The sequence below is a fragment of the Ammodytes marinus genome (assembly GCF_949987685.1).
Source record: "Ammodytes marinus genome assembly, chromosome: 21".
NCBI lineage: Eukaryota > Metazoa > Chordata > Actinopteri > Uranoscopiformes > Ammodytidae > Ammodytes > Ammodytes marinus.
The window spans coordinates 20706876-20723093 of record NC_137225.1 but is presented as its reverse complement, the minus strand read 5'-3'; the positions used below and the strand labels follow the sequence as shown (position 1 = coordinate 20723093).

Below are 16218 nucleotides of genomic sequence, written 5' to 3'. Positions count from 1 at the left end.
AAAGGTAAAAGTTTGGATAACTGTCAAATAACGTTAACTTGTCAATAGCAGTCAGCTGTGAAACCACGGTGTGTGTGTGTGTGTGTGTGTGTGTGTGTGTGTGTGTGTGTCAGAGAGATATGCGAGCCACAGACACACAGAATGACAGACAGACGTTTCTTGCTTTATATTCTTTAAATTTAAAATGCTACATAATAAAAAGGCAGCAACATTAACATGCAGATATATGATTAAACACAGCCTCCCCTTGTAATTAATCTTGGAATAAGTAGGTAAATATGTTATGTTTGATTTTAAACTGCACAGTCTTGTAGAAGTCTCCATGGCTCCCTATCAGTCCTCGCAGCCTGTCTGCACCGTGGCCGTCATCATGCTCAAGTTGATTCCTTCGTTCATGAGCAGCTCTTTGCCGGAGCTCACAGTCTCTGCGGTTGGGAAGCGTGACCGGCTCAGGATCCAGGCAAACTCAATGTGGAAAATGTGGAGGACGTCAGTGCAGCCGTACACCACAGACAGGCTTTCATAGTCGGTGGTCAGCACCCAGTAAGGGCTGTAGGGAGAAACTGGGAGCAAACGACATGGAGGTATTACTAAAGAGATTATGGTCACAATATAGTTTATGAATCAATTTGAAAAGTCACTGTAATATGGCACGTGGGCCATCACAATCTATTGTTATCTATGTGTAAGATTTGAGACGTGTTCCCAGACGCACATAGGCCAGGACGATTGAATGCAGTTGAATGAACTGAGGTCAGCCCGGATGCTACATCCATTTTATATACTATCTATGCCTGGTTTATATAGTGTCTACTTTAATGCCTGCTCTTTGTACAATATTGCAAATAACTACATGATTTTAGTAATATTATCCTAGATATTATCACCAAAACCGTTGACTTCTTATAACAATAGAAAAGCAAGATAATCTACAGAGGAATAAGTAGAAGAGGAGCAGGACAAATCAGAAGATGACACAAGGATGAAGATGAATACTTACTAAAGGAGAAGCTGACTCCAAGTTTCGCAGCTTCTCTCGGGTCATGGACCACTGCTGTCCCTTCTCCTGTGCTAAACTTGTTTTCACTGAGGGAGACAGACCGTAAAACATTTAATGCAACATGAACTCTATCAATCAATCACTAGTCAGTCACAGCGGGACATATTGGCTGCTTGACAGCGGCCAATATCTATTTATAATATCTCTCCATTAACGTATTCACATGCGCTGGTGTCGTTAGAAAATTAAAACTGCTTTTATCCAAAAGGTGCAGCGTTAGCCTTTGAGAAAATATGGTACTATTCAGGTGCTGGACTCTTAAGATCTACTGAGTAGCCCACATTGTTCTTGGAGGGTGTTGGCCTATTATTCAGTGTACACAGCATACCTAAAGCATCTACATTCCAGGATCTATTGTCTCCTAGAGAGGGGTAGACCACAAGTTGATGGTTATGTGAAATGACATATGTAAGATGCCATCGTCTCTTTATACAACATCATGTAGCCACACCTGTTCTTCTAGTCTCACGTAACACCTGAACCTGCACACAGGGAAACTTATTTTCACTATTAGACACTACAGTGTAACAATGTAATCATAAACAACAACAATTATATCATCAAATATTATATCATATTGAATTATTTATCTTAGTTTAAAGAAAACTGCAGTTGTTAAAAATAAAGTCAAATGCTGAGTTGAGTCAAAATCACAGTAAAGAATAAATGTATGAATAAATACTCACTAGAATTGAGAGTTCAGCACCTGGATGGTACCGTCTTTCCTTAGGGCGTAGTTGGCCTCGATGCATTTTCCTCTTTCGAAGGAAGCCGGGAGCTTCTCGATCTCAAACCAGCGCCCCAGATACTGTAAACAGACAGCAGTGCGTTAGTCTTTGTGTAGTTCATGTAGCGACGACATTGTATGAATGAATGTTTTCATGGGAAATGTACATTCGTAACGTTGAAGTTGGGCTGAACCATGGGATTAGGACAGGCACCCCAGCGGAAGGTTTGTGCTGACACCAGAGGGACCAGCAAGAAGACAAGGTAGAGGGACGACATCATTCCTGCAGGAGAGGGGGGGAGGGGTGAACAGGTGTTTGTGAGACTGCACAGCAGCTAAAGCACAGTGCATAAATACTCAGTTAAAGTCCTGCATTCAAAATCTTATGTAATATAAAATGTGCTTAAAATACCAAAAGTAAATCAAAAAAGAAAGGTTCTCGCACAGTGTCTTACTTGCAAAATTATATATGTATTTGGTGGCAACATTTTGGTGCTAGACCTTCATCAAACAAACAGCATTCATTGAGTAAAATATCTTAAAAAGGTGTGTGTTGGGACGGGGGCTGCAAAAATGCAGTCTATCACAGCAATCACCTTCACACAAATGGCATCTATAATCTATTAACTAATTCACCCAAATCTCCCTTAATCACCATCCTCTGACCACTAAAGAACTTTCATCACAAATATGTCAAGTGTGTATTTAGTTATTTCATGTCACAGGGTTAAACCTTAAAAAGGTAGCTGAACCCAAAGCCCACATTATTCTTGAAGGGTGTTGGCCTGTCATACATGCACCATACCAGAACGTATTTACATTTTAACGCCTATTGTTTCCCAAAGAGGTTAAAGGGTTCGACCACAAGTTGATGGTTATGTAAAAAGAAATATTTAAGATGTGATATCGTCAATGTTTTCTCTTTACACAACATAACATGTAGCCACACCTGTTCTTCTGGTTTCACATAACATCTGTGAGGCTACATGTACACAGGGCACATGTCTTTTCACTTTTAGACTTAACTGTGTAACAATAACATCAACAACACCAACAATATAGTAGGCTATATCATCATATTGTATCACATCGAATCATTTATCTAATGTTAAAGAAGCTGTGACATAGTAAACATAATTAGGACCTCAGGGGATACAACCCAGTGAAAAACAAGTATTAATAGTTTAACGATACGAGTTATTTATATACACTTATCTTGCTCAGTCTGCATTTTGGAATACTTCATTGTATTATATCGTTCGTACCTCAGGTGCACAGACGTCAGGTGGAGGTCTGAAGCTGCAGCTCGCGCTCTCTCTGCTGTTGATGGGGATAGAAGTGTCTCGAGCTCCCGGGGTGCACACCAACTGGGCGTGTTCACGTTCACCGGGAGTGACGTCACACCAGCAGCTCGCGTTAGCTTAATTTTTCTCACCTGCTAATTCCCACATTGGGACAATGCTGAGGCTGCCGTGAGAGTTATCATTTAATATTTTTTCGGCATTTTATGAAGTTTTCTTGGGAGGACTTAGATTTTCTGTTAAAAAAAAATGGTGTCCCCCAATGTAAAGAACGTTGTTAAATTATTTAAATGATATCAACTCGTTTAATAACTTAATATTATTACAATTGCTGGAGTACATCCCTATCTACCACGGTGGTCTTCTCAATGACAACTAGATGGCGCCAAAGTCTAATTCTAGACAGGCAGTGGCGACTTGAAATCATTTGTATGTTAGAATTGTTTTGTAGTTTGTTCAATACCATTCTGATTATTTAGTATGACCCTTTATAAATAAAAACTTTAAAAAAAGAATCTTCATAGGGTAATGACACTGTCCAAGTAACCAGTTAAAGATTCGATTTTTTCCCCACATGTATTTCAATCACATAACTGTAAAATTGTGTCAATCAGCATGGTGATCGAAGAGCTGTTTCAAAGTCAGGAATATGATTTTGTAAGAGGAAATGTAAATCTGGAAATGTATTGTTTCCCCATATAGATAGTTAAAGCTAAAAATCCAAATCTGCTCTCAGTGCAAGTCTTTCCTCTGTCATTGAACCTCCACATACACAAACATGCAGGACACGACACATCAAGGCGTATTCATACAATTTCATCTGTTCTTGTTTAGCATTGCAACTCCTTTTATTCTGATGCCAACTCAAATTAATTTTTCTTGTATAATTGATGCAATATACTGTTGTGTAAGCATACATACTTTGTCAAAGATTCAAAATTAAGTGTATTTTATTCTGTCCAAGGTATAACACAATGAGACCAAACAGACACACGGATCTAATAAAGATTATTTATTTCCAGTGTTTGTTGAGGGAGGGACGTTGCGCCCATGTTTCGCTGTACACAGACGAGATGTTCACCGTTCAGAAAACATTGTCTCATGCAGTTTTAAAGATTTGAGAATTTGTTGGTTTTTCTTCTCCCAGGTTTTAAGCGCCCATGCATTTTAATGCACTTGTAAAATACAGAAAAACAGGGACAAAATACACAAAACCATAATGAAACATAGCATCTGACATACAAATTGAATGCTCCAATGTCGCTGGGAGTTAAACTGAAAACAGGAAACGAAAAAGAAGATCTCTGGAATGCCTGTGAGGTTATTCACTTTTAAAAATGTTTTTAAAATGTTTCTTTTCGTCTTGACAACTGTTGGTAAAAACTGTTTTAGGAAAAACAACAAAACAATACAGAGGCACTTTTTCTTTTTGAGATAAAAACAATTCGCACATATGTAAAAACTTATTTTTTTTATATAACTGGACAAAGTTTTGGAAATAAAAACTACTGTACCAAGCATTAAATACTATAGTATCAGCATTTCATTACTGTTTTTGTTTTCCGTTTTTATTTGATAAAACTATAATAATCTTCCAGTCCCTCAAGCTAATATCTGGCCGTTGTGACTGTACTGTGAAAAAACTAACTTCCCACAGCACCCAGCTCAGAAAGCAGCCCTCAGTTACATCCACATACTTCAAGTACAGGCAAAAAAAAACACATACATATTGTTTTGAAAATGACAATATTGTCACAAGCAACTAGTGTTAGTCCAAAGAGAGTAATACATTCTTCATACCGCTTTATAATAGGAAGAACTGAACCATGATTCCTTTAAAAAGGCTTCCTCCTGCGTTCTTCCCTAATAGTCAACTTGACCCCTCTTCATTAGTGCTGTGTAACAATCCACAGAGTCCATTTCTGTCCGATTGACGCCACGGATCAACAGCAAAGTCACATCCTTGCATTAGTAAGGGTTCGATCTCACAGGAGGAAATCCGAGTTTGTTCCACGTCCGTTTCCAGTATGGCCAACAAGGTCAGTGGAATAACACACATAAACATCTCTTCAGAATTATTCCGGTAAAGCCTATACACAGTATGTACAGTAGATACATAAAGTATACTTTGTAGAAAAAATATTGTGCAGTAACCTTCAGCTAAAAATAACCCACATTCGTACATTTTTCCGCATTCATTCCTCTCTGCCCAAACACACCAGACAAGACCACCCACTTTTGCTTGTAACCGTTTCACAGATACTGGTAGAACCGTGAGCGGACCACCTGTGCTCCAGACAGTTTGTGAGGGTGAGCGTCCGACCCGAGGCTGGCTTTGTTTTTGCCCTGCGGCCCGCTACCGTTGACGTGCTCCCCTGCTAGCGGTGGTTGCTGCGCCCCTGGGGTGGACACAGAAGGTGGGGGGCGTTCGGGAGCTACTTCTTGGGCTTCCGTGGGATCGTCCTCGGGAACTGCTTTGGGCGCGACCTCGACACTGGAATCAGAGCCTCTGCAGCGCTCTCTGGTGATCCAGTCCCGGATGGAGAAGTCCTGAGAGGAACACTTAGGTTTGAGTCGGTCGAAAACAGACAGATCTGCCTCCTGGTCCACCCCGCCCTGCTCCCTCCAGTCATTTATAACCGCCAGCTCCGCAAAGTCCCTCTGCCCGCCCATGGTGTGCCTCCGGCGGATGTTCTTCTTCTTGCTCCCGCGGGCCTCTGGAGCTCGGTTCTTCTGGGTGGTGAACATGTCGTCGGCGGACGTGCGTATTCTGAATTTGAGTCGCTCTGTGATCTTGAGGTGCCAGGCTGGTTCTGGAGGACGCTCCGACTCGCTGCGTGAGGACGAGCTGAGGCTGCTGGTGGACCGGCCTTTCTTCATGACCTCTAGAACTCGAGATAGCCGCGTCGAAGACTCCGCTCTGCCCTCACTACTACGCTCCCCGCTCCCAGACACACCCTCCACCGACGATTCGCTGTCAGTTTTCTGCCTCAGCGACCATCTCCTTGAAAGGGTGTCACATTCTATCATTCTATGCGATGGGAAAAGACGCCGCGCTTCCATTTTTGGCGTGCCGGCATTCCCCTCCACTGCTCCCCCTATTCTCAATTCTGTCTTCTCCAGCCTATGTTCGGGACAGGGCGTAGACTGGCTGCTGCCTCCGCCCGGCGCGAACACGGGGAAGTCGTTCTCACTGTCTGTCTCCATGGGCCGTCCCTCACTGATGAGCTCGCTGCGTTCGTCGTCGGCCTCCTCGCCGCACTGCAGCTCTGGGCTGAGCGCGCTGGAGTCCGCTCCGGTTAAGAAGGTGATGGAAGAAGTGGTGGAGTAGTCAGAGGTGATGGAGCTCACTTCAGCACCAGCGGAAGCTCCCAAACCTGATACCAGTCCCACACATGCTCCTGTAGCAAGATCGGGGGCCGCTCCTGAAGTCCACTTTTTGGGTCTTGATCGCGGCACGGACGCTCCAGAGCTGGTCCCTAAGTCGGAGGTGTTTTCATCCAGTTGGGACGGGGGATCTGACAAAGAGGACTTGGGAGCCGTTTGGAAGATTTTGGGGGACTGGGAAGGCGAGGGGTTTCTGGGCGGAGTCTTCTCCTTCAGGAATAAGGAGTTCCGATGCTCTCTCTTGGCTTTCGCATTGAGCTCCACAGTTTTACCGTTCTCTTTGCGTTCCTCTGCCCGTACAGGCGGCTTGGCGTTGGGGCTGGGGCGAGTGGCACTCTGGGCCTCGGTGGTCTGGTGGTTGGGCTTGGCCCCAGAAGGGATTTCCTTCTTGGGGAAGACAGCGTCCAGGTCGTCGTCGGAGCTGCTAGGATGCGGCTTCTCCTTTGACTTCTTTCGCTTGCGGCTGGCTGCAGCAAAGATGGAGGAGACCAGGAGCTCGCGGCTGCACTGGTCCTTCCCTGAGCCCCAGGAACCCTGCGCAACAGAGGGGAGAAGAGGAAGCCACAATGAGTGTTTCTGAAGTTAAAATATAAAGAAGAAGCCAGGGTTCTTATAGCTTAAGGCAAGTTATATTTAAGACTGTGTAAATCGTTTTTAAAGTCTCTTATAATGAAATAAAAGAGCAATCTTAAAAAAAAACAAAAAACACATCCGTTACTTAACTTTGATGTTTTATTACTCTTTTCAACTAATTCAATGCCTTTCAAGACTTTAGACGGATGCGCTAGAACCCTGAGAAGCAAGTCAAAGAGAACCCAAACCCTTCACCCCTGTCTGGAAACTAAAACCTGTACTTCACCTGCTCCCATGAAGCAACACAATACAGAGAAGTGGACAGAGAGAGAGGAATATTAACAGGCGTCGTTAACAGGGAGAACATTGTTGGTTTGTTTCCATGCCGACCTTTAAAGCAGAAGCAGGAGAAGCAGTAGCAATAAGCCTGAGTGCCGGTACGGTCGGCATAAAAGCTCCAGGAAAGCAGCCACATGACAGCAGTGCAGTGATGGAACTAGCAACTGCATTATAAGCTCAATGTGTCATGAAGCAGAAATCTTATCAAAGGAGGTTCTAGTGAAGGTTTTGTCTATTTTGGCTACTCATTGCAAAAAAACTGCGGTTCAATACCCATACCTACCTGCTATTTAGTATTACAGAAAAATATTTAGGATGTCCCAATACCCGGTCAAATGCAGTATGCCAAAATACCCGGTTGCCCTACTACATTCGGTCGCAATTTTTACTCTGCAAAGCAGCATTCTCTTTTGGCAAACCACAATCCTCTGTACAGCAGTGGTTGTATCACATCGACTGAGCCTTCAAGTGAAAACAACCAATGATGCATCGGATATACAGGCAAAATAGTCAAGTTAAAGGCAAAATGTTATTGTGAAATTTACAACAGAAAAGTTGTTTATATGCTGGCCACTAGCGAAGGTTGCGGTTTGTTTATTTAATGCTGATATAGACTTGAGGTGGAGGGGATCTCTCTTGCTCTTCACCTACCTCCTGTCATCCTACACTACCACTGGCCTGAGAGCGTGAACACCGGATACACACACTCACCTTTGATTTAGCCGAATCACTATTCGCTGAATCTGTGGATGAAAGAGAGAAGAGAGAGGACATGTTAGATGGTTTAATAACGCTGACAAACACATGGAAGAGATGCAACATGGGAAAATGAATCAGGGAGAAATAAAGGAGAAGAATAACAATGTTGATGAGGATTATGTGGAGTGAACAACACAGAAGAGGCAAGACGAATGACAAGTGAGTACAGATGTTAGCAGACGATGGGCCATGCTTCACACACAAGACAGATGAGCACTACGTTACACTCAGCTCCACAACATGTGAAGTTCTTTCTCCAACTCCGACACACAGTCGAACATCGAGTCAATCTCAAGTTTCTTAGTGATACTGAGTGCAACTTCAGCAACAAACACAACAAGTACATGAACCAGCAGCAGGACAGCAAGGCGGATTATGGGCCATGCAACACCAGGATGGCGATTGAGTTTGTGAAGTGAAAGGGGTAAGATCTGGGAATGCAGGCATGAACCCTATCGCAACAATCATTGATAAACATCTAAATCCACAACTAGAATTTTATTTTCAGGTCTAGATACCATAATAATATATTTTTCCTTCTCTTACTTTGAAAGTTACTCTATAAAATGTGTTTTTGTAACACATTCAGTTGCGGTTATGTTGGATTAGCCCTTAACCAGTGGTTCACAACATTAAAAAAATAATAATAATTGATTTGTGTGGAACCACAAGCAGCCTAAATAAAAACAAAAACAAATCTAATCAATTTTAATGTAGTTAATTTACTATCTCAAAGATGTCAACGAGATGATGTATCCGTCTGGACATTGAATGTCAGCTTAAAGTAAACATTGTATACTACCCCCAAAATATTGGGGTACGGTGCTTCACAGATAAATTCTTGATTTCCTGATTTTGACAATACGTTTCTCTGAACTGATGAAGCGATGTAAGGTGAGCTGCCATGACAACAACACTGACACGGATATGATCATGAGGGAAACCAATATAGAGAGAAGTGACAGGGGGGTCACAGAGGGGCTAGCTATATGAACAGAGGGGACACTACATGAGAAACAATGTGTCAGCAAGGAAAAGCTACAATCAGTCCTCACATGCTCTGTAAAATCACAACTTTTTCTATCATCCTTTATTTCTTCTAGCTTACAATTTAGTTTTTTGTTTGTTTTGTGTGACATAGCCAAGCCCCCCTATACACTCCCCTTTACAATACGGATGAAGGCACGATATGCAAGTGCACACTGACTTGGTAACGTAGAAACCATACCATGCTATCTCTCCTGTTGGCAAGCTTGCGAGACATTGAGGAGAGACAGCGGAGAGCCTTTCAGACAGTAGCACCGGTCTGTGTTAGGTACACTCTGACAGAAAATACCCACAACACCGGACACTGCACAGTACCGTGTAGCCTGCTGCTTCCATTCCCAGTTTTTTATCCATCACGGTTTCTTTATTTGTTTGTGTTTTTTCTCCGTTTCGTTTCTCTTTGGCATTTTCTTGCGTTTTATAAGAGCCGCGGGTTCCGGCAGACTAAGCAGCTACAGTGGGGGCAACAATCCTCCTTCTTCCTACAGTCCCAGCTGTCCATCACGGACACTATAGAGTCCATCAGTGACATCATGGTGTGATAGACTCCGCCCACTTGGCCTGTGTCAAGATCAGTATGTGTGAATGCTGGGAAAGCCTTTAGGACACCCGACAGAGCCTCACTAGAGACAAGAGGAATCAGAGGTCGCCTTTCACTGTAAAAATATCTATTCGTGATGTGGTATTACAACATGCCGTATAAGTGCAACAGTAGGCAGGATATAGGAGGGTAAGGGAGAGTTTCACAAGGTAAAACGAGGTCAGAACGGGTAGAGGGAAGATTCAAAAAAGGAAAAAACTTCGAAATCTCCCAAGTGTTTAAAGGCAAATGAAGAAGCGCGACAATTTATTGCATCCTCTCTACTTTACGTGATGCAAGTAAATTGCCCACTGAAACCCGCACAGGCATTTTGGACTCTCGGTTAGCCATAGACATTTCTATCTAGTGGCAACAGCCAAAGAAGCAGAAAAGGGAAAAAGCTTGGTCTTAAGGGAAGAAGCAGCATTAATCATCAACATTTGTTACTTGTTAGTTTACAACAGGGGTCCCTCTCGGGCCAGAGCAGAGAAAGGGTAGAGAAAGGTTAACCCACCAAGGAGTTGGTTTTCCAAAGGCATGGTGTTACCTGATACTTCACCCTGCGATGCGGTCGTTCGGCCAATGTTGGTGAGCAGGTGATCGATGTTTGGGACAGGCTGCGACTCCACTGCACTCACCTCCTGAGACACCGTCTGAAAGGGTCAGAGGTGATACAGTTAGGACCAGATTCACAAGGACGTTTAAGAGTCATTTCAAGTCCTCAAAGCTAGAACACAGTACTGGCTGTGTTTAAAACCAATAAAGGAAGTTTGTTGGGAGGTATGTTGGGAGATATTTTTTTTTGAGTGTGAATGAATTGTTTTTGTATTTGCATACTCACTTGCCAAATATTATCCCATTTAGGAAAAAAAGAAAGAAAAAAAAATACATTGAATTGGAAATTTAAGTCAATCCTTAAGAGAAAAACAGAGTTTGAAGAAAATAATTGAATGGCAGTGACGCCTGTACCCACCACTGGCTCTCCGTTTCCATCTTCTGTGAAAAACCAGTGGTACTAGAGGAAAGAAATAGAGTGTTACAAATCAAGTGTCTCTGTTTTACATGTGAAATTTGGTTTGATAATACCATTTAATAGTTAGCTAAAGATCTCCTGCTTACATTCTGGATGAGGGTCTCCACTATCCTGTACTGGTCTGGCATGTGTGTCACCATGTGGGTCATGTTGTCCTCGGTGGTGCGCACCAGAGTCGGACCGAACACGATGGCCAGGTTCCTCGGTTCCATCTAACAAACAGGAAACATACTTTTAATTTTACACACTTGGAAATTCTCTAATAAAAACTAAATGAAGACGTTTCTAAGTCGCACACCTTATTCTTGTCTGAGTTTTCAGCCACAGTTCTGAGGTGAGCTGAGAGGAACTTGAGGGTCTCGTAGTGATGATCTGGCAACTCATGAAGCTGGAAGTAAATATAGAAAACAGGAGACTTTATACCGAAAATGGAGATCTTAGAATAATAAAAATAATATACAATTCAAATAATTGATCAAATGAATTGCCAAAGTAACTCACCAGCGTCTTGATCACTTTGAGTCTCTCCAATGGGTCCACTGTTCTGTTGGCATCTATAAAATCTGCGTACCTATCTGCAGGTAGCAATGGAAAGTTTAGGAAAAGAGTGAGTAAAAGGTAAAACACTCGTGCTTTGTAGTTTTTGTTATTGGCCACTAGGTGGCATGAACACTCTTTGAAAGAAGCAACCTACCATTGGTGAACAAGGGCTCTGGAAGTTTACGGAAGAAGGACTTCAGTAAACTGCTGATCACATTGAGGTCCCTCCATTTCTGATAAACATGAGATATGGGAATATAGGGTAAGAGTATGTATGCTGTCACATCCACTTTCACTACTATCTAATTATTTACGTATTAATATAATAATAATAATAATAATAATAATAATAATAATAATAATAATAATAATAATAATAATAATAAAAGTCTAGAAATGCAAGCTTCTCCTGTGACTTGCAATGCATTTATTGAATTATTTAGTATTAAGTATGGAAAATGTTAGAACACATAGCTTACACGTAGCTTCAAAGTTGTTCTGTGTGCACATATAGATAGCATTGCCTCTTGATTTGTCCCAAGCACATGAAGGACAGCACTGTAGAATGTGAGACTCCAAGGAGAGTCTAATTAAAGCACCAGCGATCGATAGAGACACACTCACATCGTCCTGGATATCGATATCGTTCATGCCCTTGTTGTTGAGCTCCTCCTGCATGTTGGAGATGGCGGCGTTGTTTCCCGGGACTCTGTAGATTCCAGTGTACTCCAGCCCTCGCTCCTCCACCAGGTTACAGCAGACCTCCACTATCAGAGGCACAAACTACAAGACACAGACATGTTGTCAGTACTTTGCAATGCTGTTGCTATGAGGATACAATAGGCATATTGAAGAGCAAATAACAGAAGAAGCACAACAGTAACATCCATTAAAATCCTGAAATATTACTATAAGTATACTTAATTATTATGTTTTCACTCTTGTTGATGTTTTATTTAGCACAGACCTTGTTGTTGTGAGCGGGAGGACAGTCATCCAGCCTCACTCCAAACGTGACTCCAACAGACGGCTTCTTCTCAAAGGGTTTCCTCATCAGCCCCGGGATGCCTTTCCTCCACGTCCCTTTATCCTTGGGAGGGCTGGTGTCATCTGCAATGACAGTATGACATTCAAGATTAAGAGCTTTATTATCATTCTAACCATACAGCAGACCTGTGTGCAGTGAAGAATGAAATAGTGTTTCTTCATGGCAGTGCAATTCCAACAGTGATTAAAAACAAACAGAACAGTAAAAAAGTAGGGCTATAAAATTCTGTTCGGTGTATTTGAAGGTGTCTATCGAAGTATTAAAGTGACCATCAAAGAAATTAATATTCTATTTTTGTACCTTTGTGCATGTTCTTCCTCTCCTGGTCTGGTGGTTTTGGTGAGTTTGGACTTGTTGCTTTGGTCTCTCCTTTACCGCCCAGCAGTGTCTGTCTTAGTGACCCACGTGAAGGTTTGGGCGACGGCTCCGTCTTGCTTCCCGTCGGACTGGGGAAGAAATGGATGTAAAAAAAAAATGCACACAAAATGAGCTTTTCAAACTTATCCAGCGCTGTTTGTGTGAAGTCACCTCCCTCCTACTCAACCCCTTCTTACCTCATCAAGGTGTTGTACTGTGTGATCTTTCTACTGATGAGGTCATGGCTGGTGAAGGCCGCGTTCTAAAAAAAGAAAGAACGGAAGGAAAGGGGACAGAGGAGACAATAGGTGATGGTTAAGATTTTAAGGCATCAGGTGTAACACTTTCCATTCACAGCCAGCATTAAAGGCCATAAGGGATCTTTACATAAGCTGCTGCTATCAGGTGACACAGGTAAGACCATTGGAATGCCACATTTGGGACAGTGGGGTTGGGTCCTAAAAAGAGGCTGGCTTAAATTTCAAAAGGGGTCAGGGGGGGACCTAACTTTTTCAAGATGTAGAGAGGTGAGCATACATAGTAATATCCAATATATAATCTCATTTGGTGCTCATGCTAATTTGATGCTAAAACAACAACAACAACAACAACAAAGGTCTTCTAAAGTAAAGTAGGCCATGACTTAGATCGAAGGAGGCAAAGAGGGTGTGACTGTCACTGCAGGACAAAAGGACAGTTATGAAGTAGGTCATGACACACTGTCACAGATGTTATAACAGAGGATGTTCACCTGGACAGTGACCTGCATAAAGACCCTTAGGCAGCTAGTGTCTGAGTGAGAAATACTAGATGTACAGTACAAGCTACCATAACATGAATACATAAAGACAAAAAGAGAGTTTTCAAATATCTCCTCGCTCCAGGGCGTTTTCCAATAACTCACCTTTTCACAGTTTTTTCACTTTTCTGATTGCCAAATAATATTGTGAATAGTCGAATCTCTGTATTGAACAGGCAGATCCAATTCTTGGACAGCACTAGTTGTTTAAGTTATTTATTTTTATGATTTCAGCATCTTTACATTTTATTATTAATCAGAAACATCAAGATGAAGGCAGTTCTTAAGTCAAATATGTCTTTTGTTAAGTGGTTATTGGATAAGGCCCAGTGTCTTAGCTGCCTGAACAGTTTGAATGCCTGACTCTCACCTCCTCATCCAGGTTGCTGTTCTCCTGTATGACTCTGATCCAGGCCAGCATGTCCTCTCTGTCCTCAGCTTGGAACAGGTACTCGCAGTCCGACGTGGTGAGCCGCAGAACGTTCTTACGCTTTGTGTCGCTGTACGAGATGTCAATCAAACAGGCCTTGATGCTGATTGGCAGGGGCTCGTCATCCGCTTGGCAGTTGGCGTGAGCTTGTCCCGCCTTTTTGTCTTTGTAAAGGCAGAGGTAGGGGCCTCTCAACACGCCGTACATCTGTTTCCACGGCCGCATTCCCCCTCCACCACGCTGCAGAATATGGGTCAAGAGAAAGGGAAGAGTTTAAAGCAAAATGGAGGGTTTAAGACTGTAATCTTTCTGCAAATGCTCCTATTGTTGGCATCATTATACATAATCACCGCCTCAGGGACAAGTTTGGAGACAATATAAGACAACACAAAAGGAGGTCAAAGTCAGACAAAGATATATTCTGGAAACAAGGGCAGCCACTGCTTCTATTTATATACCAAATGATACAGTAGGTCACATAATGTTTGAAGTCTTGCACTCTGCTTTCTGTGTCAGTAGGTTTCTATCTAAATGTGAAGCAAATATTTTGAAAGTTCCAAAAAAAAATAAAAAAATAAAAAAAATAACAAATGCGAATTAGGTGCATTTCCATCAAGTGGTTGAAGTAGATAAACTACACTAGTTTTGTTGTAAGATGGCGGTATGGGTAAATATGGTAACATGGCCGTAATGAAAAGAAGAACAAGTAGATAAACAGAAACAAAAAAAACATGGAGTGTGGTTTCAATGACGCAAGTTATTATTGTCGTGACAATATTATTTCCCATGTTTCCTGCTGTCTGGATGCAAAGTACAATATACACATACCTTTCCCTTGTCTGTGTTAAGCTGTTTGAAATGCAGAAGACCCTCCTTGGTGGCGTCACAGAAGATATCTGATGACGAATCCCTCCTGGACCCCGAGTCTTCAGATGACCTGTCCACAGCAGCCTGTGACGGATGAGACAATAACATGAAGCCCACAAAACACTTTTTTGATGTTTGTGATCAAAATATGTTAAGTTCTAACTTAAAACCCCCAGAGCAGTTGTGAAAATCTAGGAGGGTAAAGTGATCATCAGCGTGAACAACAGTTTTCATAGGAATAGATTCCTACATCCTTCTGAATCAATTATTCAGCAGCAACGTGTGATGATGCTTTTGCAGCCTACTCTTATTTCCATAATATATTCACATTTCAAAGGGAGTCAAGTTTTATCTTTTGAGCTAATTATACTGATAAACTTTCAGGCAGGATATGCAAACTCATGTTTGATATTTCACTCAGCTATATTGTAAATGAGGTCACTACCTCAATATATTACTGACTTCAAATGAGGTAATGGATAATATGAATGTGGATTGGACTCACCTTCCTGAGACCTTTCAGACCAGGTATTAAGGACCTCCTACATACAAGAGAAAACAATATTGAATGAAATATAACTGACGTTTTTTTTGGTATGTGGCCATCTGAAAAAACTACAGACACTGTAATTCTTTAAATGTTCCCCGTTCAAAAGCATAGTGTGCCTGCTGTTTTTAAAGCATTATTGTCACTGTAGTTGATGTAACTCACCCTCTGCTCTCTTCCCGGTAGTTATCCAGGCCTTCGTCACACGACTTGGACCGCTCGTTTTTAGATCCAGAATCTGACTCAATAATTGTGAGACGGATAGAATCTATTAAGAAAGGGTCAAACCATTATTTATAACCGTTCATCACCTCTAGTGTCAAGTGCGGTAACTGCCATAGGCCTAATTGTATTGCTTTGCCGCGAACATACCTTGGTCATGTGACAGGTGTCGTCGAATGAGAGGGGACGGAGACGGTGGGCTGGGTGGGACGGTGGTGATGATGATGGGCGTGCTGGATATCACAGCAGAGGCGGGAATGCGTTCACTGTCCGGGTCAATACTGGGACTAGATGGTTCATCTGGAGGAAATAAACAAGAGGAATTTAGCTATATAAGAAATTACTGAGCATTTTAGGTTGGAAGTGGACATTAGCTAAGACCCTCCCCCAAGCAGTGATGTCCAATCATAACTCAGCTAGGCACGGCATGCCTGTCAAGCTTTGGATTGCTCCACGTTGAAGCAATGTGCATGTGGATAGTACAACTCAGTGATAATGTCACTATTTAAAGAGATTGAAAGGTGCCGTCTTTTTATAACCTAACGTGAACTTTAATCCTTCCGCACTTTCTATTAGTATATGAGTATAATAACTCTCTATAC

The 16218-nt window shown here is 42.2% G+C and overlaps 2 protein-coding genes across 3 annotated transcripts in view; both read right to left on the bottom strand.

The window, feature by feature from the left end:
• Positions 1-167: 167 nt before the first annotated feature.
• LOC307267776 (apolipoprotein D-like) lies at positions 168-3169 on the bottom strand. Its single transcript, XM_080050171.1, has 5 exons — positions 3053-3169; positions 1955-2070; positions 1747-1868; positions 1001-1086; positions 168-563 (listed from the first exon to the last, which is right to left on the bottom strand). Exons 2-5 carry the CDS (start codon positions 2066-2068, stop codon positions 334-336), a joined length of 552 nt encoding a protein of 183 aa, XP_079906297.1. The 5' UTR covers positions 2069-2070; positions 3053-3169; the 3' UTR covers positions 168-333.
• Positions 3170-4085: 916 nt separating this feature from the next.
• Positions 4086-16218, bottom strand: part of arhgap21a (Rho GTPase activating protein 21a) — an 81169-nt gene continuing 69036 nt past the window's right edge. For both annotated transcript variants that reach the window (XM_080050352.1, XM_080050351.1), the window contains 17 exons: positions 15767-15916; positions 15560-15662; positions 15353-15389; positions 14809-14931; positions 13921-14220; positions 12949-13013; positions 12695-12840; positions 12314-12456; positions 11971-12129; positions 11501-11579; positions 11308-11381; positions 11105-11194; positions 10893-11018; positions 10747-10788; positions 10321-10426; positions 8099-8130; positions 4086-7009 (listed from right to left, as the gene is read on the bottom strand). In XM_080050352.1, the coding sequence (XP_079906478.1) occupies positions 5342-7009; positions 8099-8130; positions 10321-10426; positions 10747-10788; positions 10893-11018; positions 11105-11194; positions 11308-11381; positions 11501-11579; positions 11971-12129; positions 12314-12456; positions 12695-12840; positions 12949-13013; positions 13921-14220; positions 14809-14931; positions 15353-15389; positions 15560-15662; positions 15767-15916 (3443 nt within the window). In that variant the 3' untranslated portion in view covers positions 4086-5341. The remainder of the gene's footprint in view (positions 7010-8098; positions 8131-10320; positions 10427-10746; positions 10789-10892; positions 11019-11104; positions 11195-11307; positions 11382-11500; positions 11580-11970; positions 12130-12313; positions 12457-12694; positions 12841-12948; positions 13014-13920; positions 14221-14808; positions 14932-15352; positions 15390-15559; positions 15663-15766; positions 15917-16218) is intronic.